The sequence below is a fragment of the Aegilops tauschii genome, chromosome 4 (assembly GCF_002575655.3).
Source record: "Aegilops tauschii subsp. strangulata cultivar AL8/78 chromosome 4, Aet v6.0, whole genome shotgun sequence".
Classification (NCBI taxonomy): Eukaryota; Viridiplantae; Streptophyta; class Magnoliopsida; order Poales; family Poaceae; genus Aegilops; species Aegilops tauschii.
This window is the reverse complement of record NC_053038.3, coordinates 74,638,509-74,660,390: the sequence shown is the minus strand read 5'-3', so window position 1 is coordinate 74,660,390 and position 21,882 is coordinate 74,638,509. Positions and strand designations below refer to the sequence as shown.

Sequence of the window (21,882 nt, the reverse complement as noted above, 5' to 3'; positions counted from 1 at the left end):
AATATGTTCATATTGTGAAAAAGTGTTGACATTTTTCAAATTTCGTTCACTTTTTAAAAAACAATCACATTTTTTTGGGAATTAGAAACTTGTTCGCAATTCCAAAAAATGTTCACATTTCTGAACTTTTTGTTCACATTTCCAAATTTTGTTCACTCTAAAAAATTTCACATTTTAAAAATCCTTATTTTAATGTTTCAATATAAAAACTGACCAAAAAAGGAAGACAACTCGCCAGAAGAATGGGCAGGCCCACTCGCCTACCTTCAACGAAAGCTCCTCAATTTGACGCTCATAGGTGTCGAGCAGGAGCTCTCGGTTTGAAGCTATACGCCCGTACCAAGCTGATGGTTGTATGTGTTAATGTTGGGTTAGCTCCATATAATAAGGGGTGATGGAGATTCAATTTATCCGCATGGTGCATCATACAGATGGAGCAAGCCTGTTTTGCCTGACTGGTTGCTAGAAAATAAATAATAAGAAAAATAAAGCTACATGAGGTGGCAAATAATCCGATCACGTGACTTCAAATGGCTCAAATTTTGGTACTTACCATGTTTTTTTTGCGAATTTTTTTTCAATCTATTCATCTTCAATCATGGCAATACAACGAACACCAGAAATAATAAAAATTATATTTAGGTCCGTAGACCACCTAGCGACGACTACAAGCACTGAAGCGAGCCGAAGGCGTGTCGCCGTCATCGCCCCTCCCTCGCCGGAAGCGGGCAAAACTTGTTATAGTAGACAGTCGGGAAGTCGTCGTGCTAAGGCCCCATAGGACCAGCACAGCAGAACAACATCCGTCGTTGATAAAGAGTAGCGTAGATCGAAAGGATCCAACCTGAAGAAACACGAACGTGGACGAACTACGACCAGATCCGAGCAAATCCACCAAGGACAGATTCGCCGGAGAAACACCTCCACATACCCACCGACAATGCTAGACACACCGCCGAAACGGGGACTAGGCAGGGAGAATCTTATTCCATCTTAAGGGAGCCGCCGCCATCTCGTCTTCATGAGCAGGACACAAACCCTAACAAATCTTGAAGAACCATCTAAAAATTGAGCTCTCCCACCGGCAAGGGCCGGGATCCACCATGCCGCCATGGCCTTAAGGCCACCGGAGACAAGGTGGACCGGCGCCGGCGCCGGCGGGAGGCAGAAGAACCCTAAGCTTTTCTTGTGGAGGAGGCAATATCCAAATCTTCCCGTCTTACCATGTTAGTGGCTTCTCGAGATTTTAGAATAACATGATTTTAAACATTATCATGTTCACGAACAATTTTCATATGAATTTTGAAGGACTAGGATTCCGCATTTTTTCTAATATTGCTTGTTTAATTCATAAGATTTAATATGATGAAAATCTATCATTATCACTATCTCTCTTCCTACATTTATTTGTCCGTCCCTCTATCTATTTTGTGAGATTTCAGGAGTCTGGGGGATGAAGGTGGTTCGATTGATAGATGCAATCGACGGGTCATCCTCCGAGTCGTTCAATTGCTCACACCTAACTGTTCGTTCTCACTCATGTCCTCTTTATTCAGTTTCTCTTTCTGTGGATTCAGCTGCTTGCAGAGAGTAATTCTGTCGACGAGCTATTCTATAACTGTTTTTTTATTCCTTAAACGGCAACCGTGGGGAAGCACCCCACCTGAAACGGCGATTTCACTGGAAACACAAGAGTGCAAGGGCACAAAGGGGGTACAGCCACACATGGCAGCAAAAAATGTAAGAAAACTGAACGTAGCTATGCTCTCCGGTTGCAAGAAACTGTTCAAGAAAAAGTCAGGAATGTGTAAATATGTAAGCTTTTTCCCTTTTCTGCTTTGCCTCCTTGTAAAACTAGGTTGGCATGTCAGCTTTAGATTGTTCAGATTCCCGCAAAAATAAATAAATAAATAGATTGTTCAGATAAACATAGACAAGCAGGAATGCAACCAAAGAACTCCATTTTATTATGAGTGCGAGGATCATACAAGATCTACCAATATCACTTCATTCTTGCTAAGAGGTATGACCATTTATATATCTTTTACCGCGATGTATCTCCATGCAAGCTTTACTCAGAGACGCGAAGCAGGATGAGGCCTGGTGCACTGTGGTTGGTGAACCCATCCCAGCCTACCATGCTGATTGTCGTATATCACAAGCATATCCCGCATTGTAGCATCTGCAAAACAAAAGATCAAAATGGAGATCATTACAAACATGTATGCCTGGTGCACTAGTTTCAGAAAATGAACATGTTTGTCAAGTTCAGACCTCCAATTAAGATCCGTCGGTCTCCATCAGGGATCTGCGTTCCGTTGAGGATGGCCAAGCACCAATTATTGCTTCTCTGACACAAATTTGCAAGGACGTGTTAGCTTCTGTAATTTGCAGTTTCACTCTTTGCAGTCAATTGAGTCATCAAACGTTTACCGTGTGGATGAGGTAGTTCATAGCAGGGATATGCATGGCAATTTTGTTGTGAAACTGCAATGAAAGTGGCTTGAACAACCTCTGAACCTCGTGAATAGATTTGAATTTCCAGCAATGTGGCAGGTCATCATCATGCACCTCCCTATGTGAACTGCCGATCATATCTTGCACCTACAAGATCCAAATGCCACGACTTGCATGTTACATGTCTCTATCCAAATGCATGGGCACCATAATGCACTGCGGTTCGATAAATACCTTAAGAACAAAGGGATTGTATATCCGGGCAGGTATGTAGGTGTAGGTGGATCCACTGTCAAAGACAGCATTCACTCCATGCTTGTATATCTGCTGTCCGTTCAGGTGTAGTGATGCTTGGCCAGGTGAGTAGAAAAGTCTGCAACAAATGATCTTGTATAATGTTTGGAACCAGGTGAAAAGAAAACAAGCATCAACAGTATCGTTTTCTCACCATACATATTAGATATTACAGTTATGCAAGGCTAAATGGGGAGCAAAAACCAAACACTGAAATTGGCACCCAAAACTTCATCAAGTAATGATCACAAACAAGCTCTTGAAATTGATGAGCAACAGTGCTTACTCATATTTTCTCATGGGTGCCCAGGTTATGCCTCCCAGGTGAAACTGCTCCCCGAAGGAGAGGTAGCCCCCTCCATCCTTGCCAAGGCAATGCCCAATGATGTTCTTGGTGATCATCTTGTGCAGCATGAGTTGTGGGACAAAACCTACCGTTCCCATCCCAAGACCAAGGACGCCATCTACGGGTGATGTTTCTTTCTGTGGTTGCTGGCTGTATCCACATCTGCACAAAACGAAAGGTGAAAAATCATCTGACATCCAAGTCCAGTAAGCATTGAACTGACAGTGAACGGTCAGTATCTTACCCGAAGGCAATGGATTTTCCATTTTCCCCGAGAGAGATCATGTCAAAGGAGACGACACCATCTGACGTCCCATCAACGTATTGAATGTTGTAGTGGCATTGATGCGGCTTCTTATGTTGGCATATAGGGTTACCACCTGCCAGGTCTTTCCGTAGTGCATCACAGTACTTGTTATTACATTCCACCTTCAAGTTGATAAGTTGTGGCGAGTAATGTGGGTGTTTTGGATGCTGGAAAAATCAAGCACAAAAGCAAAGATCACTCCAAGATTGCAGTACATTTTTTTCCAATAACCTTGGACAGAACAGAACACTTGGCATCAAACACAAATATTACAGTAGTAAGATAGTAGTATGTGATATCACAGGATTGAGTGTTGTTACCTGGGTGCAGTGCTGGCAGCCGAGTTGCGGGTGTTTGCACTCCAGCCAGGTGAGGTTGCTGCCGGTGTCGATGTCCAGGAAGTAGGGCATCGGGGGGTTACCAATCTTCATCGTAACATAGTAGTGGCTGCAGTGGTACAGAAAAGCGTGTCAAATATACGGAGAAAGAAAACCTCAAGTGTGAGAAGGACGATCAAAGCTTGTCAATTGCCATGTAACTATGTAAGGATCAGAGAAACATACATACCCGACAGGGTAGACGTTGCCATGGAGCGGGAGCGTGATGGCGGAGGAGGAGGACGGCACGAGTGGGAGCAGAAGCAGGAGGAGAGCGATGATCAGAGACCACATGGCAGCCATGGTGGGGGGAGAAGGCAGCAGTGTGATTTGAAACTCTGCTTCTCTGGATGGCGCGACCAGGGTGGTCAGGTATTTATAGCCGTTGGCTTCAGAGCTTAATTTCCTCCACTGCTTTGTAGTACGCCTTAGTTTATTTTCCTTTGCATTTTTTGTGGCTTTAATGTTGATTTTCTTCTCAAGTGATGTTGTATTCGGGCTTAGCAACTTATGCTGGGCGGGGGTTCAGAATGTATAGTTATGTTTTCAAAAATAGTATACCCCTGCCTTTGCTAATGAGCAAATGGCATTAGAGTTCCCTGACTATTAAATCCTTGTTTAAAACAACGAAATTTTCCAAAATTCTAGCAGGAATAGAACAAATTTATGTCAAATTCCATGTGTTCCAACTGAGACTCAGTGAAATTTAGGCTGGCAAGAAGATTAAGTCACAAAGAAATGGATTTACATAATTATAATTTATATCACTCGATTGAAAACAGCGGTTGGCTGGAGCACAAGGGGTGGTGATATAACTATACCAGCCATCCATTTTTAAGAATTCACACAAATAAATGACCAGTAAATTGTGATAAGGTGCATGATGCTCAAAATTAGTGATATGTTTACTTATTTTTAGGCTAAATATGATGCAAACATTCCCATGAAGATACTGCATAGAAGATACAGTACATTTTAAATAAATGATGGCATGCCAATGATACATGTCTAGCAAACTAATGGACATCACATTTTTGCAGCTCAATTTTTGACATTGGAAATTCAAAACAAATTTCTTTTGTTCTACTTAGCTGTACATGATACACATATGCAATGCAACCTCTAGATATGTGCATATTTTTACTGCATACATTTTAAAATTGTGTGAACATATAGTGTACATCTGAAAATAGTGGTCCATTTCAAGTAAGATAACCGCAAAACACGCAAATCTTTTCCCAGAATGTAAGAGTAGAAAGGTTCTCATATCTGTTTTGGTCATTCTTTAAGCACACGCTCCACAATTATGTTCACAAAGAATGTAGTGGAGACAAATAGCATGTCACTAACCTGTATGCTCCTCCCCATTTTGGCTAGGCATGTTAAGACAGGGCAGACTTAATTTGGATGGCAGTAGAGGCATTCAGTTAGATGGTTGCAGATGATTTGGTTTGTATCTTACCTCGAATAATTCATTATATTTAGAAAAAAAATACGAGAATGATTAGTGATAGATTTACTCATAGGGCTAAATGATCTGAACATTCCCATCAAGATACTGTATAGAAGATACATTCAGATAAATGATGCCATGCCAAATGATCTAAACATTTCGACCTTGAAAACTTGAAAAACAATTTATTTTGTTCTACTTAGCTATACATGATACACATATATGCAATGCAACTTCCAGATATGTGCATATACTTAATGCGAAAATCTTTAATTGTGTGAACATATATAGAGTACATGAAGACATATCAAAGCAGTGGTCCATTTCCAGTAAGATAACCGCAGAATTCACGGTCATTTTTTTGCCGAATGTTAGATTAGAAAGGTTCTCATTTCTGTCTCTGTCTCGGTCGCTCTTTAAGCACACTTTCCACAATTATGTTCACAAAAAAGGATATATTGTGTTAAATTGCAAAATATGTGCCAAGGAACCATTGTGGAAACCGCAGAAATAGATAAGGAATATGGAGACGGTTTCAATCTCCACTCCAGCAAGCAACAATTATTTTGAAATTAGAAATATATGGAAGCAATCATCATACTATAAAAACACAACTAACACTGTTGCAACTCATGATTATCACAACTGACAAGGTCATTTACAATGTATGACACAACGTAATGGGCATTCGAATTGATTCGATATTGAATTTTGATTTCAGTACTCATGTCGAAAGCGAGGAATAAATGACTACAAGGTTTGGAATTTTGTATGTGCCGTGAGATAAAAGTAGTAAATTGTTGTTCATCATAATCCCACATCATCCTTGCTACAAGTCATCATTTCTACTCTGTCAATGTTTAAATTATGAATACTAAACAAACAACAGTAGTATGATTTTTTTTGTGTGCATACAGTAGGGTTTTGGTTTTAAAGGACAAAGTTAATGATCAGCATTTGGCAATTGTAATTTTTCAGATTAGAGCTTGATATTTCAAAGGTAAAAGCTTAATTTTTTGCCTAGTTCATCTTCATATACCATTACTATATATACACCATCAGTCAGCAATGAGGATTGGTTTTTAAATTTCTCAGATTTGAGAAGTAACCCATATTTACAAGAATGCAATTTCAGCGTACAACTCAATCTTGAAACAAGAGTTGGAGCTATCCCATTTACATGAACGCAGCTGATCAGAAAAGTAAACAGGTAAGAAGGCCTACTCACAATGTTACCTGCCTGATCCAATAGAACATTCAGTTCTGAGTCCGATATAAAGCAAAATAATCTTCAAAAAATTGAAAAGCATGCAAGCATCAGATATATAGTGTATCTAAGTTTTTAAAGCTTCAATTAAAGAGTCCGTCTTATTGTGAACAGGAAGAGCAAAGAGGTTAGTAACTTACTATTTGTCTGTCTCCACTACATGCTCACTTGTTTCCATTCATCCCTCATTTTGGCCAGGCATGTTAAGACAGGACAGACTTTATTTCGATGGCAATAGCAGAACTCAGTCAAAAAGTTACAGCTGACTTGGTTTGTATCTCACCTAGAATAATTCATTGTATTTAGAATTATTCTCCCTTCTCTAACAATAATATTAGAGATGAATTTACTTGTAGGGCTAAATGACCTAAACATTTCCATCAAGATGCTGTAGAGAAGATACATTTGATAAGTTATGGCATACCAAATGACACATTTTTGCGGATCATTTTTTCATGTTGGAAATTCGAAAACCAATTTATTTTGTTCTACTTAGCTGTACATGATACACATATATGCAATGCAACTTCCAGATATGTGCATATATTTAATGCAGAAATTAGAACTCATGGTCATTTCCCCCATAATGTTAGAGTAGAAAGGTTCTCATTTCTGTTTCCATCGTTCTTTAAGCACACTTTCCACAATTTTATTCACAACAAAAGGATATCTTGGGTTACATTACAAAATACTCCCTCCGTTCCTAAATATAAGTCTATGTAGAGATTCCACTATGAATCACATACGGATGTATATAGATGCATTTTAAGTGTAGATTCATCCGTTTTGCTCCGTATGTAGTCCACCCGGTAGAATCGCTACAAAGACTTATATTTAGGAACGGAGGGAGTATGTGCTAAGGAATCATTGTGGAAAGCCCCAAATAGGTAAGGAACATGGAGATGGTTTGAATCTCCACTCCAGCAAGCAATAATTATTTTGAAATTAGAAATATATGGAAGCAAGCATCATACTATAAAGGGCAGCCCAGTGCACGTAGCTCCCGCTTGTGCAGGGTCCGGGGGAGGGTCTGACCACTTTGGATCTTTTGTATATGGAAGCATGCATCATATTATAAAAAGATAAATATGATTAGACAAGACCTACTCACAATGCTACCTGCCTGATCCAGTGGAACATTCAGTTCCGAGTCCGTTAAAAAGCATAACACTCTTTCAGTAAAATTGAAAAGCATGCAAGCATCAGATATATTGTGTATCATTGTTTTTAAAAGCCTCAAGTAAATGGGATGCAAGAGTAAGGATTCTGTCTTATTATGAACAGGATGAACATACAAATACTTACTATTTGTCTCTACTACACACTCATCTTTGTTCCTATTCATCCCTCATTTTGGCCAGGCATGTTAAGACAGTACAGGCTTTATTTGGATGACAGTAGCAGCATTCAGTTAGATAGTTGCAACTGGCTTTGATTTGTATCTCACCACGAATAATCCATCATATTTAGAAACATTCTCCCTCTTCTGTCATTTTCTACTCTCCTCGGTTTGGTTCACATTATTTAGATATATAGTGTTACATTGCAAAATAAAGCAACAACTATTTGATAATAGTTAAACTTAACGGAGGGGGCATCTTGTCTTGCTATTAAAAGAGAAATGTGCTAAGCAAGCTATTGCTAGTAATATCCTAGAGAAACTGGCAAGGCTATTACGGTATACGGTTACAACTGAATGAACCTCCCATTTGAAGTGGAATTTTCATACCAGCAGTTGGAATGTCTACAGTGTTAAGCATGCGCCACCAGATAGATTGGTATATATATTCTCTGTCATTATTCAAACTCGAAACAGCTGAACCGCGATCTGTGCAAATTTGAACCTGCATCTTATTCTTTTTCTTCTTATAAGAGACCGCGTGATCAGAACACAACTCTTGGTATGATTTGCATTCAATGTTAGAAGTAGTATAGGTCAGCACGTGCAATTCCTCAGTATAAACAGTTAATGCAGGATAGCTCCACATAGTTCAGTATGTGCAGGTAGTATGATTTATTTAAGTCGTTCAGTATGTGCAGCATTCAGTTCTGCAACCATTTGAAGCACGCAAGCACCGTATACTTGCATATAGAAAGATAGAGCTGCAAGTAAAAGGAGATGGTAAAATATAGACTCCATTTCATTTTGAACAGGAGGAGAATACATGTCAGTAACTTTATCTGCCTACATCTGCATGGCTCTTCTCCTCTCCTTTCTGCCTCATTTTCCTCAGGCTCATGTTAATACACTACGTACAACATACAGTACTTTTATTTGGATGGCACCCTATAGTGCTTGAGGTGCAGCCAGTGTTCGAACGGATAGGTTAATGATTTAGATCTGATAAATGATCATGGAAAGTTAGACATAATAGACTTAGAGCTTCTACTGCATGACCCACGGATCCATCCAAGCTGCCCTTTCTCATTGTCATAAATTATCATCTGATCCTGCATTGTGATGTCTACAGAACAGAAGATCAACTGCAATTATTACAAGATCCCAGATATCCTAATTTTAGAAACTGGGTACTGTGTGTATGAATTTATACCTCCAATTATGTTGAATGTCTGTTTAGCAGCCGTACCATCAAGGATGCCTAAGCACACATTCCCATATTTCTGGCACAAACAAGATGAGAACATTTTAGCTTTCATTTTTTCAGTAAAATGTTTGGTAAAAATTACTGCAAGTTGGGTTATCGAACGCTTACAGTGACAATGAGGTAGTTTTCCGGAGGGATCTCCATGACAGAATTCTTGCCAAAGTTCAAGAACAGTGACTTGAAATCGTTCTTGACCTCTGACACAGATTTGAATACCTTCTGCCCTTTCCAGCAAAGAGGCAGACTGACGTCTGAGACTTCTTTAAGTGACTTGCTGAGACCAGCTTTGAGCTACAAGACAAGTATCCGATTGATTAACTGTTTCTTTCTTCAAATTCATGGCAGTTAAAATGAACTGTGTTTGAAATCTACCGCAGACACAGTTGCTTGGTATGGCTGGGCGGCAAAGTAGGTGTAGGTACTACCGCTGTCAAATACCACCTCCATTGGCTTCACCCCTAGCGAGCGTCGGTCGAAGTACAGTGTTCCTGAGCCAGGTGAGTAGTAATTCCTGAAAATAAAATATTGTATAACGTGTGAAGCCAAAAGGTCTTACTGAAACCTTATACAATTTACAAAACTTTCTGTTGACACGGAATGTAAACCCTATATACGGGCATTCAGTTCAGGTGGTCTGAGTTCCCAGCAAAAAAGAGAGAGTCTGAGTTAACACGTTTTAAGACGCTAAAGTTTTTACCCTTTTTCTGAATTATTTTTGTAGTTTATTGATATTAATATGAAATACACTGCTTGATGATAGACTGGAAACATTCAACAGGGTTGCAATCAACTGTACAGGAGCATTATCACTGAGTTGTCATGTGAAGTTGATGAATTTAGCTCCAAAGCGCAAAAAGATAAGGATAGCTTCAAAATTTATTAATTTTTACGTTGTCATGTTGTTTCAACAACAGGGCCATTTCATTAGGTCCATGCCATGTCACTGGTGATCAAGAAATCAACCAAACACCAACATAGCCTAATTCTTAGACTAAAAACAAATCCAAGATTTGCAATTGGCAACACATTTATCAAAATGTTAAGAATAATGCATTCTTACCCAGATGTGGTACGAGCCATGGGAACCCAAGTTACACGCGAGGTGGGTACGATATCATCCCCGAAGAACAGGAAGCCTCCTCCATTCGTGCTGAAGCAATGGCCAACAACATTCTTGGTAATCCCTTGCTGCTTGAGCTGCGAGAGCAGGCTAACTGATCCTTTCCCAAGCGCAAGCAAGCCGTCCGTCGCCGCCTGCACTGCGCCATTCTTTCCCACTTGCTGATCATATCCACAGCTGAAAACAGAAGCAATTAAACATCAAGAACGGAATTAAAACACCGCTACTAAGGCAATGAAACATAAATTGTCATATATTATTACCCAAAGGTGAGGTTGGCACGGACAGTGGATGAATTCCTCAGGGACAGTGTAAAGTTGTCAGCGACGAGCACGCCGAGTGAAGTTGCCTTGTCCGTGTACTTGATCTGGTAATCACATTGCTGTGGTACGGCGCATTTCTTGTTAGGGCTCAAACTAGTGCAGAGCGAAGCTGCACAGGGAACAATCTTGTTCTTTGTTGGCTTGTACCATGGGTGTGGCACCTACAACAACAATCAGGAAGAAAATCAATCACAAAACCTTGGGGAAAGGAAAAAAACCAAGGCCTGCATTCCACACCAAATCTGGGACTAGAATTAAGCCAGTAGTGGATTAGGATAATCAGTGACTTTGATGCAAACCAAGCAAGAAAATATCAAAATATTATTATTATCATGTTTTGACGGAAAATATCACAATCTTAAACTGGAAATGTAAGTCAAAGTTGGTACATGCTACTTTTAACAGAGAGAAGAGAGACCAATTCTTGGACTAAATCTGGTGGCAGAAAGAAAAGCTACGAACTTGAATACTGGAGTTGAATTCTCCGTGCAACTCAAGCAATTTGGTGAGATATAACATTGAGGCGTAGTGCACCTTGTTGCAGCTTTGGCAGGGGGCGTCGCACTGCAGCCAGCTGAGGTCGCTGCCGGTGTCGACGTCCAGGAAGTAGGGCTTCGCCGGGTCCCCAATGTTCATGGTGACATAGTAATGCCTGCAGAAACGGGACAGAAAATTTGTGAACAAGCAAATCCTGAAAGAACTGAGAAAATAAACAGAGGATGCAAACTGAAAACAGTTCAGTGGATCCCTATCTTCACAACAAAAAGTAAATAAATAGGCAGACGGACAAAAGGCAGTTCATGGAGCAAAAGTCATAAGGATTCTTGGACTTTGTGCCGGCTACTTGGACAGGATTAACATCAACGCCCGCAGAGCCACGCAGACGACGATCGACGACTCTGCATTCGTCAGAACCAACCAACGAACCAACCAAAGCTGCAAATAAACCCCAAAGATCTGCGTATCTGTTCTGCACGCACAGAACAGAACCCGGGGATACCCTAAGGACCAACCCAATCTGATCAGGGCAGGGGGGAGGAGACCGCGTACCCGATGGGATAGACGGCGCCCTGGAGCTGGAACACGGCGGTGGACGTGGGCGACGGGGACTTCCCCGGCGTCGCCGCGCGTGCTGGGCTGGGCGCGAACGGGAGCAGGAGGAGGAGGAGTGCGAGGAAGGCGGCCGAGGACCACCCGGCGGCCGCCATGGGGTGAGGGGATGAAGGTGGCGGCAGACGGACGGATCGCTCGAGGGTGGAGCAGTCAGCAGTGTGAACAGCTGTCGCGCTAATTTTTTTGGTTGGAAGCGGAAACGCGGACCGCGAGGGGGTATTTATAGTGGGCGGAAGGAGAACGCGCTCCATGCCTCCGTCGAAGCTTCTGCCCGGTTACTCATTTATCTCTCTCTTGTTTTCTAATTTATTTATTTATTGGCTAGAAAGAGGGAGATTCTTTTTTCAGAAATGTTAACAATACGATATCAGATTTTTAGGCATGGCAAATTGAACGCCTTTCCTAGCAGTTTATATTGATGCGCAGATGGCAAAAATAGTTGACGGGCATGGAAAAAAAATAAAAAATAAAAAAAAAGTGATGTGAATTTGCTATGCTCATTAACTAAATTTGCCATCCGCAGCTAACATAATTTACCATAAAAGATATACCATTTGTCATATCTGAAAATCTGACGTTCGTTGGATATTCAATTTGCCTGAAAATTCAGGCGAACCCTGTGCTGTATAGATACAAAATACACACATTGTGATTTATATTGAGTTTGAGATACTTCCATTGTATACTAAATTGTTTAAGATGCTAAAGGTACAGTATATATGCATTGGACTCTGGTTTTAATCCCGTGTGGACCAGTGGATAATTTTCCTTGCATTTTCTTTGCCTAAAAATGGAGACCAACGACCAAAAGACTTTGAGCCGAGACTTGAGTTGCTATCATGTCACGTAAACTAACACGGAGAGACGCCGTGTTAAGTAATCAGACCATCACTTGCTTGTAGTTTTCAGTCCTATTGATGGTCTGATGTCGTTTTCACTTCTCTTTTTAAATGGCCTTCCTGGGACTAAGACGGACAAGCCTGTCTAAATTTTGCACAACATTTTTCAGGGTATAAGACGTCTCTGTGCACCACACATTTGACTTTTTTTTGAGAAACTTTCAATCTATTCATCTTCAATCCTGGCAGTACAAAAATTACAACCATGTCCGTGGACCACCTAGCGACGACTACAGGCACTGGAGTGAGCCGAATGTGCACCGCCGTCATCGCCTCTCCCTCATCGGAGCTGGGCAAATCTTGTTGTAGTAGACAGTTGGAAAGTCGTCGTGCTAAGGCCCTATAGGACCAATGCACCAGAGTGGCAACCCTCGCTGATGAAGAAAGTCGTAGATCAGAAGGATCAAACATGTAAACGCCTAAATGAAGACAAACGAAGACCGAATCCAAATGGATCCACCAATGACCAGCACTGACCAAATCCCGCAAGATCCGATGGAGACAAACCTCCACACGCTCTCCGACCATGCTAGATGCACCATCAGGACGTGGATAGGACGTGGGGGACATTATTCCTACTAAGGGGCATCGCCGCCGCCACACAACCCCAACCAAGACCTTGAATCTAAGAAGAACGAGAACAAGTCCCTCCCGCCGGCGGGGGCCAAGATCGTCCGCACCTCCATGGCCTAGAGGCCATAAGAGATAGGACGGACCGGCGGCGGTGCCAACGGGAGGAGAGAGCTTTTCTTGTGGAAGAGGAAAGAGCACACATCTGACTTCTTTACTTCACACGAAGAGTTGTGTTTCTGCGAGACTGTTGTTCGAAATGACAACATTGCGGAGTGAGGGTCTACCAGGAAAAGAAAACCCCAAGAGGTGACTGTGAGGCGACCAGCTGACGATCGTAGGTAGTGCTAGGATCAGGGTTTCTTCGTCAAGGGTGGTGACATCGAGTGGTCTGAGGGTGGCAATGGCATCGCCTCCTGCATCGACTGGTCGAGGTGTTTCCTATCTGTTGTGCGAGACGACAGAGCAGGCGAGGCAAGAGCTAGTGGCGGTGTTCTGGATTTGGGGTCATTCATGTTGGGAATCGTAGCATAATTTTAAGATTTTCCTACGCTCACCAAGATGCATCTATGGAGTATACTAGCAACGAGGGAAAGGAGTGCATCTACATACCCTTGTAGATCGCGAGCGGAAGCGTTCCAATGAACGTGGATGACGGAGTCGTACTCGCCGTGATCCAAATCACCGATGACCGAGTGCCGAACGGACGGCACCTCCGCGTTCAACACACGTACGGTGGAGCGACGTCTCCTTCTTCTTGATCCAGCAAGGGGGAAGGAGAGGTTGATGGAGATCCAGCAGCACGACGGCGTGGTGGTGGATGTAGCGGGTCTCGGCAGGGCTTCGCCGAGCTTCTGCGAGACGGAGAGGTGTAGCAGGGGAGGAGGGAGGCGCCCAAGGCTGTAATGTTGCTGCCCTCCCTCCCCCCTTTATATAGGCCCCCCTGGGAGGGGGGGCGCCGGCCAGATCCCATCTAGGGTGGGGGGCGGCGGCCAAGGGGGTGCCTTGCCCCCCAAGGCAAGTGGGAAACCCCCCCACCCTAGGGTTCCCAACCCTAGGCGCATGGGGGAGGCCCATGGGGGGGCGCCCAGCCCACTAGGGGCTGGTTCCCTTCCCACTTCAGCCCATGGGGCCCTCCGGGATAGGTGGCCCCACCCGGTGGACCCCCGGGACCCTTCCGGTGGTCCCGGTACAATACCGGTAATCCCCGAAACTTTCCCGGTGGCCGAAACTTGACTTCCTATATATAATTCTTCACCTCCGGACCATTCCGGAACCTCTCGTGACGTCCAGGATCTCATCCGGGACTCCGAACAACTTTCGGGTTTCCGCACACACATATCTCTACAACCCTAGCGTCACCGAACCTTAAGTGTGTAGACCCTACGGGTTCGGGAGACATGCAGACATGACCGAGACGCCTCTCCGGTCAATAACCAACAGCGGGATCTGGATACCCATGTTGGCTCCCACATGTTCCACGATGATCTCATCGGATGAACCACGATGTCGAGGATTCAATCAATCCCGTATACAATTCCCTTTGTCAATCGGTATGTTACTTGCCCGAGATTCGATCGTCGGTATCCCAATACCTTGTTCAATCTCGTTACCGGCAAGTCTCTTTACTCGTACCGCAATGCATGCTCCCGTGACTAACGCCTTAGTCACATTGAGCTCATTATGATGATGCATTACCGAGTGGGCCCAGAGATACCTCTCCGTCACACGGAGTGACAAATCCCAGTCTTGATCCGTGCCAACCCAACATACACTTTCGGAGATACCCGTAGTGCACCCTTATAGTCACCCAGTTACGTTGTGACGTTTGGCACACCCAAAGCACTCCTACGATATCCGGGAGTTGCACGATCTCATGGTCTAAGGAAAAGATACTTGACATTGGAAAAGCTCTAGCAAACGAAACTACACGATCTTTTATGCTATGCTTAGGATTGGGTCTTGTCCATCACATCATTCTCCTAATGATGTGATCCCGTTATCAATGACATCCAATGTCCATAGTCAGGAAACCATGACTATCTGTTGATCAACGAGCTAGTCAACTAGAGGCTTACTAGGGACACGTTGTGGTCTATGTATTCACACATGTATTACGATTTCCGGACAATACAATTATAGCATGAACAATAGACAATTACCATGAACAAAGAAATATAATAATAATAACCATTTATTATTGCCTCTAGGGCATATTTCCAACAGTCTCCCACTTGCACTAGAGTTAATAATCTAGTTACATTGTGATGAATCGAACACCCATTGCGTCCTGGTGTTGATCATGTTTTGCTCTAGGGAGAGGTTTAGTCAACGGATCTGCTACATTCAGGTCCGTATGTACTTTACAAATATCTATGTCTCCATTTTGAACACTTTCACGAATGGAGTTGAAGCGACGCTTGATATGCCTGGTCTTCCTGTGAAACCTGGGCTCCTTCGCAAGGGCAATGGCTCCAGTGTTGTCACAGAAAAGAGTCATCGGGCCCGACGCATTGGGAATCACCCCTAGGTCGGTAATGAACTCCTTCATCCAGACTGCTTCCTGTGCTGCCTCCGAGGCTACCATGTACTCCGCTTCACATGTAGATCCCGCCACGACGCTTTGCTTGCAACTGCACCAGCTTACTGCTCCTCCATTCAAAATATACACGTATCTGGTTTGTGACTTCGAGTCATCCAGATCTGTGTCGAAGCTAGCGTCGACGTAACCCTTTACGACGAGCTCTTCGTCACCTCCATAAACGAGAAACATATCCTTAGTCCTTTTCAGGTACTTCAGGATATTCTTGACCGCTGTCCAGTGTTCCATGCCGGGATTACTTTGGTACCTTCCTACCAAACTTACGGCAAGGTTTACATCAGGTCTGGTACACAGCATGGCATACATAATAGACCCTATGGCCGAGGCATAGGGGGTGACACTCATCTTTTCTATATCTTCTGCCGTGGTCGGGCATTGAGCCGTGCTCAACTGCACACCTTGCAATACAGGCAAGAACCCCTTCTTGGACTGATCCATATTGAACTTCTTCAATATCTTGTCAAGGTATGTACTCTGTGAAAGACCAATGAGGCGTCTTGATCTATCTCTATAGATTTTGATGCCTAATACATAAGCAGCTTCTCCAAGGTCCTTCATTGAAAAACACTTATTCAAATAGGCCTTTATACTTTCCAAGAATTCTATATCATTTCCCATCAATAGTATGTCATCCACATATAATATGAGAAATGCTACAGAGCTCCCACTCACTTTCTTGTAAACACAGACTTCTCCATAAGTCTGTGTAAACCCAAACGCTTTGATCATCTCATCAAAGCGAATGTTCCAACTCCGAGATGCTTGCACCAGTCCATAGATTGAGCGCTGGAGCTTGCATACTTTGTTAGCATTCTTAGGATCGACAAAACCTTCCGGCTGCATCATATACAACTCTTCCTTAAGGAAGCCATTAAGGAATGCCGTTTTGACGTCCATATGCCATATCTCATAATCATAGTATGCGGCAATTGCTAACATGATTCGGACGGACTTCAGCTTCGCTACGGGTGAGAAAGTCTCATCGTAGTCAACCCCTTGAACTTGTCGATAACCCTTAGCGACAAGTCGAGCTTTGTAGATGGTCACATTACCATCCGCGTCCGTCTTCTTCTTAAAGATCCATTTGTTTTCTATGGCTCGCCGATCATCGGGCAAGTCAGTCAAAGTCCATACTTCGTTTTCATACATGGATCCTATCTCGGATTTCATGGCTTCTAGCCATTTGTCGGAATCCGGGCCCGCCATCGCTTCTTCATAGTTCGAAGGTTCACCGTTGTCTAACAACATGATTTCCAGGACAGGGTTGCCGTACCACTCTGGTGCGGAACGTGTCCTTGTGGACCTACGAAGTTCAGTAACTTGATCCGAAGCTTCATGATCATCATCATTAACTTCCTCCCCAGTCGGTGTAGGCACCACAAGAATATTTTCCCGCGCTGCGCTACTTTCCGGTTCGGAAGGGGTGACTATCACCTCATCAAGTTCCACTTTCCTCCCACTCAATTCTTTCGAGAGAAACTCCTTCTCTAGAAAGGACCCGTTCTTGGCAACGAAGATCTTGCCTTCGGATCTGAGGTAGAAGATATACCCAATAGTTTCCTTAGGGTATCCTATGAAGACGCATTTTTCCGACTTGGGTTCGAGCTTTTCAGGTTGAAGTTTCTTGACATAAGCATCGCATCCCCAAACTTTTAGAAACGACAGCTTAGGTTTCTTCCCAAACCATAATTCATACGGTGTCGTCTCAACGGATTTCGACGGAGCCCTATTTAAAGTGAATGCGGCAGTCTCTAAAGCATAACCCCAAAATGAGAGCGGTAAATCGGTAAGAGACATCATAGATCGCACCATATCCAATAGAGTGCGATTACGACGTTCGGACACACCATTTCTCTGAGGTGTTCCAGGCGGCATGAGTTGTGAAACTATTCCACATTTCTTTAAGTGTGTACCAAATTCGTGACTTAAATATTCTCCACCACGATCTGATCGTAAGAATTTTATTTTCCTGTCACGTTGATTCTCAACCTCACTCTGAAATTCCTTGAACTTTTCAAAGGTTTCAGACTTGTGTTTCATTAGGTAGACATACCCATATCTACTTAAGTCATCAGTGTGAGTGAGAACATAACGATATCCTCCGCGAGCCTCAACACTCATTGGACCGCACACATCGGTATGTATGATTTCCAATAAGTTGGTTGCTCGCTCCATTGTTCCGGAGAACGGAGTCTTGGTCATCTTACCCATGAGGCATGGTTCGCACGTGTCAAATGATTCGTAATCAAGAGACTCCAAAAGTCCATCTGCATGGAGCTTCTTCATGCGCTTGACACCAATGTGACCAAGGCGGCAGTGCCACAAGTATGTGGGACTATCGTTATCAACTTTACATCTTTTGGTATTCACACTATGAACATGTGTAACATAACGTTCGAGATTCATAAAAAATAAACCATTGACCAGCGGGGCATGACCATAAAACATATCTCTCAAATAAATAGAACAACCATTATTCTCGGATTTAAATGAGTAGCCATCTCGAATTAAACGAGATCCAGATACAATGTTCATGCTCAAAGCTGGCACTAAATAACAATTATTGAGGTTTAAAACTAATCCCGTGGGTAGATGCAGAGGTAGCGTGCCGACGGCGATCACATCGACCTTGGAACCATTCCCGACGCGCATCGTCACCTCGTCCTTTGCCAGTCTCCGTTTATTCCGTAGTTCCTGTTTTGAGTTACAAATATGAGCAACCGCACCGGTATCAAATACCCAGGAGCTACTACGAGTACTGGTAAGGTACACATCAATTACATGTATATCACATATACCTTTGGTGTTGCCGGCCTTCTTCTTGTCCGCTAAGTATTTGGGGCAGTTCCGCTTCCAGTGACCACTTCCCTTGCAATAAAAGCACTCAGTTTCAGGCTTGGGTCCATTCTTCGACTTCTTCCCGGCAACTGGCTTACCGGGCGCGGCAACTCCCTTGCCGTCCTTCTTGAAGTTCTTCTTACCCTTGCCCTTCTTGAACTTAGTGGTTTTATTCACCATCAACACTTGATGTTCTTTTCTGATTTCCACCTCCGCTGATTTCAGCATCGAATATACCTCAGGAATGGTCTTTTCCATCCCCTGCATATTGTAGTTCATCACAAAGCTCTTGAAGCTTGGTGGAAGCGACTGAAGGATTCTGTCAATGACCGCGTCATCCGGAAGATTAACTCCCAGCTGAGTCAAGCGGTTGTGCAACCCAGACATTCTGAGTATGTGCTCACTAACAGAACTATTCTCCTCCATTTTACAGCTGAAGAACTTGTCGGAGACTTCATATCTCTCGACCCAGGCATGAGCTTGAAAAACCAGTTTCAGCTCCTCGAACATCTCATATGCTCCATGTTTCTCAAAACGCTTTTGGAGACCCGGTTCTAAGCTGTAAAGCATGCCGCACTAAACGAGGGAGTAATCATCAGCACGTGATTGCCAAGCGTTCATAACGTCTTGGTTTTCAGGGATTGGTGCATCACCTAGCGGTGCTTCTAAGACATAATCTTTCTTGGCTACTATGAGGATGATCCTCAGGTTTCGGACCCAGTCCGTATAGTTGCTGCCATCATCTTTCAGCTTGGTTTTCTCTAGGAACGCGTTGAAATTGAGGACAACGTTGGCCATTTGATCTACAAGACATAGTGTAAAGATTTTAGACTAAGTTCATGATAATTAAGTTCATCTAATCAAATTATTTAATGAACTCCCACTCAGATAGACATCCCTCTAGTCATCTAAGTGAAACATGATCCGAGTTAACTAGGCCGTGTCCGATCATCACGTGAGACGGACTAGTCAAGATCGGTGAACATCTCCATGTTGATCGTATCTTCTATACGACTCATGCTCGACCTTTCGGTCCTCCGTGTTCCGAGGCCATGTCTGTACATGCTAGGCTCGTCAAGTCAACCTAAGTGTATTGCGTGTGTTCCGAGGCCATGTCTGTACATGCTAGGCTCGTCAACACCCGTTGTATTCGAACGTTAGAATCTATCACACCCGATCATCACGTGGTGCTTCGAAACAACGAACCTTCGCAACGGTGCACAGTTAGGGGGAACACTTTTCTTGAAATTATCATAAGGGATCATCTTACTTACTACCGTCGTTCTAAGAAAATAAGATGCATAAACATGATAAACATCACATGCAATCAAATAGTGACATGATATGGCCAATATCATCATGCTCCTTTGATCTCCATCTTCGGGGCACCATGATCATCTTCGTCACCGGCATGACACCATGATCTCCATCATCATGATCTCCATCATTGTGTCTTCATGAAGTCGTCACGCCAACGATTACTTCTACTTCTATGGCTAACGCGTTTAGCAACAAAGTAAAGTAAATTACATGGCGTTATTCAATGACACGCAGGTCATACAAAATAATAAAGACAACTCCTATGGCTCCTGCCGGTTGTCATACTCATCGACATGCAAGTCGTGATTCCTATTACAAGAATATGATCAATCTCATACATCACATATATCATTCATCACATCTTCTGGCCATATCACATCACCTAACACATGCTGCAAAAACAAGTTAGACGTCCTCTAATTGTTGTTGCAAGTTTTTACGTGGTTTGTAGGTTTCTAGCAAGAACGTTTTCTTACCTACGTATGACCACAACGTGATTTGCCAATTTCTATTTACCCTTCATAAGGACCCTTTTCATCGAATCCGTTCCGACTAAAGTAGGAGAGACAGACACCCGCTAGCCACCTTATGCATCTAGTGCATGTCAGTCGGTGGAACCTGTCTCATGTAAGCGTACGTGTAAGGCCGGTCCGGGCCGCTTCATCCTACAATGCCGCCGAAACAAGAAACGACTAGTAGCGGCAAGAAGAATTGGCAACATCAACGCCCACAACTTCTTTGTGTTCTACTCGTGCATAGTAACTACGCATAAACCTTGCTCTGATACCACTGTTGCGAATCGTAGCATAATTTTAAGATTTTCCTACGCTCACCAAGATGCATCTATGGAGTATACTAGCAACGAGGGAAAGGAGTGCATCTACATACCCTTGTAGATCGCGAGCGGAAGCGTTCCAATGAACGTGGATGACGGAGTCGTACTCGCCGTGATCCAAATCACCGATGACCGAGTGCCGAACGGACGGCACCTCCGCGTTCAACACACGTACGGTGCAGCGACGTCTCCTCCTTCTTGATCCAGCAAGGGGGAAGGAGAGGTTGATGGAGATCCAGCAGCACGACGGCGTGGTGGTGGATGTAGCGGGTCTCGACAGGGCTTCGCCGAGCTTCTGCGAGACGGAGAGGTGTAGCAGGGGAGGAGGGAGGCGCCCAAGGCTGTAATGTTGCTGCCCTCCCTCCCCCCTTTATATAGGCCCCCCTGGGAGGGGGGGGGCGCCGGCCAGATCCCATCTAGGGTGGGGGGCGGCGGCCAAGGGGGTGCCTTGCCCCCCAAGGCAAGTGGGAAACCCCCCCACCCTAGGGTTCCCAACCCTAGGCGCATGGGGGGAGGCCCATGGGGGGCGCCCAGCCCACTAGGGGCTGGTTCCCTTCCCACTTCAGCCCATGGGGCCCTCCGGGATAGGTGGCCCCACCCGGTGGACCCCCGGGACCCTTCCGGTGGTCCCGGTACAATACCGGTAATCCCCGAAACTTTCCCGGTGGCCGAAACTTGACTTCCTATATATAATTCTTCACCTCCGGACCATTCCGGAACCTCTCGTGACGTCCAGGATCTCATCCGGGACTCCGAACAACTTTCGGGTTTCCGCACACACATATCTCTACAACCCTAGCGTCACCGAACCTTAAGTGTGTAGACCCTACGGGTTCGGGAGACATGCAGACATGACCGAGACGCCTCTCCGGTCAATAACCAACAGCGGGATCTGGATACCCATGTTGGCTCCCACATGTTCCACGATGATCTCATCGGATGAACCACGATGTCGAGGATTCAATCAATCCCGTATACAATTCCCTTTGTCAATCGGTATGTTACTTGCCCGAGATTCGATCGTCGGTATCCCAATACCTTGTTCAATCTCGTTACCGGCAAGTCTCTTTACTCGTACCGCAATGCATGATCCCGTGACTAACGCCTTAGTCACATTGAGCTCATTATGATGATGCATTACCGAGTGGGCCCAGA

At 44.0% G+C, this 21,882-nt stretch overlaps 2 protein-coding genes across 2 annotated transcripts; both read right to left on the bottom strand.

The window, feature by feature from the left end:
- Positions 1 to 1,944: 1,944 nt before the first annotated feature.
- Positions 1,945 to 4,127, bottom strand: LOC109743107 (aspartic proteinase Asp1-like). Its single transcript, XM_020302189.4, has 8 exons — positions 3,972 to 4,127; positions 3,725 to 3,851; positions 3,342 to 3,571; positions 3,038 to 3,259; positions 2,692 to 2,830; positions 2,434 to 2,604; positions 2,275 to 2,350; positions 1,945 to 2,182 (listed from the first exon to the last, which is right to left on the bottom strand). The coding sequence occupies exons 1-8, from the start codon at positions 4,082 to 4,084 to the stop codon at positions 2,076 to 2,078; spliced, it is 1,185 nt and encodes a 394-aa protein (XP_020157778.1). The 5' UTR covers positions 4,085 to 4,127; the 3' UTR covers positions 1,945 to 2,075.
- A 4,494-nt stretch (positions 4,128 to 8,621) lies between these two features.
- LOC109743103 (aspartic proteinase Asp1) lies at positions 8,622 to 11,866 on the bottom strand. Its single transcript, XM_020302187.3, has 8 exons — positions 11,601 to 11,866; positions 11,085 to 11,202; positions 10,491 to 10,711; positions 10,168 to 10,404; positions 9,480 to 9,618; positions 9,216 to 9,398; positions 9,054 to 9,123; positions 8,622 to 8,966 (listed from the first exon to the last, which is right to left on the bottom strand). Exons 1-8 carry the CDS (start codon positions 11,756 to 11,758, stop codon positions 8,854 to 8,856), a joined length of 1,239 nt encoding a protein of 412 aa, XP_020157776.1. The 5' UTR covers positions 11,759 to 11,866; the 3' UTR covers positions 8,622 to 8,853.
- Positions 11,867 to 21,882: the final 10,016 nt, after the last annotated feature.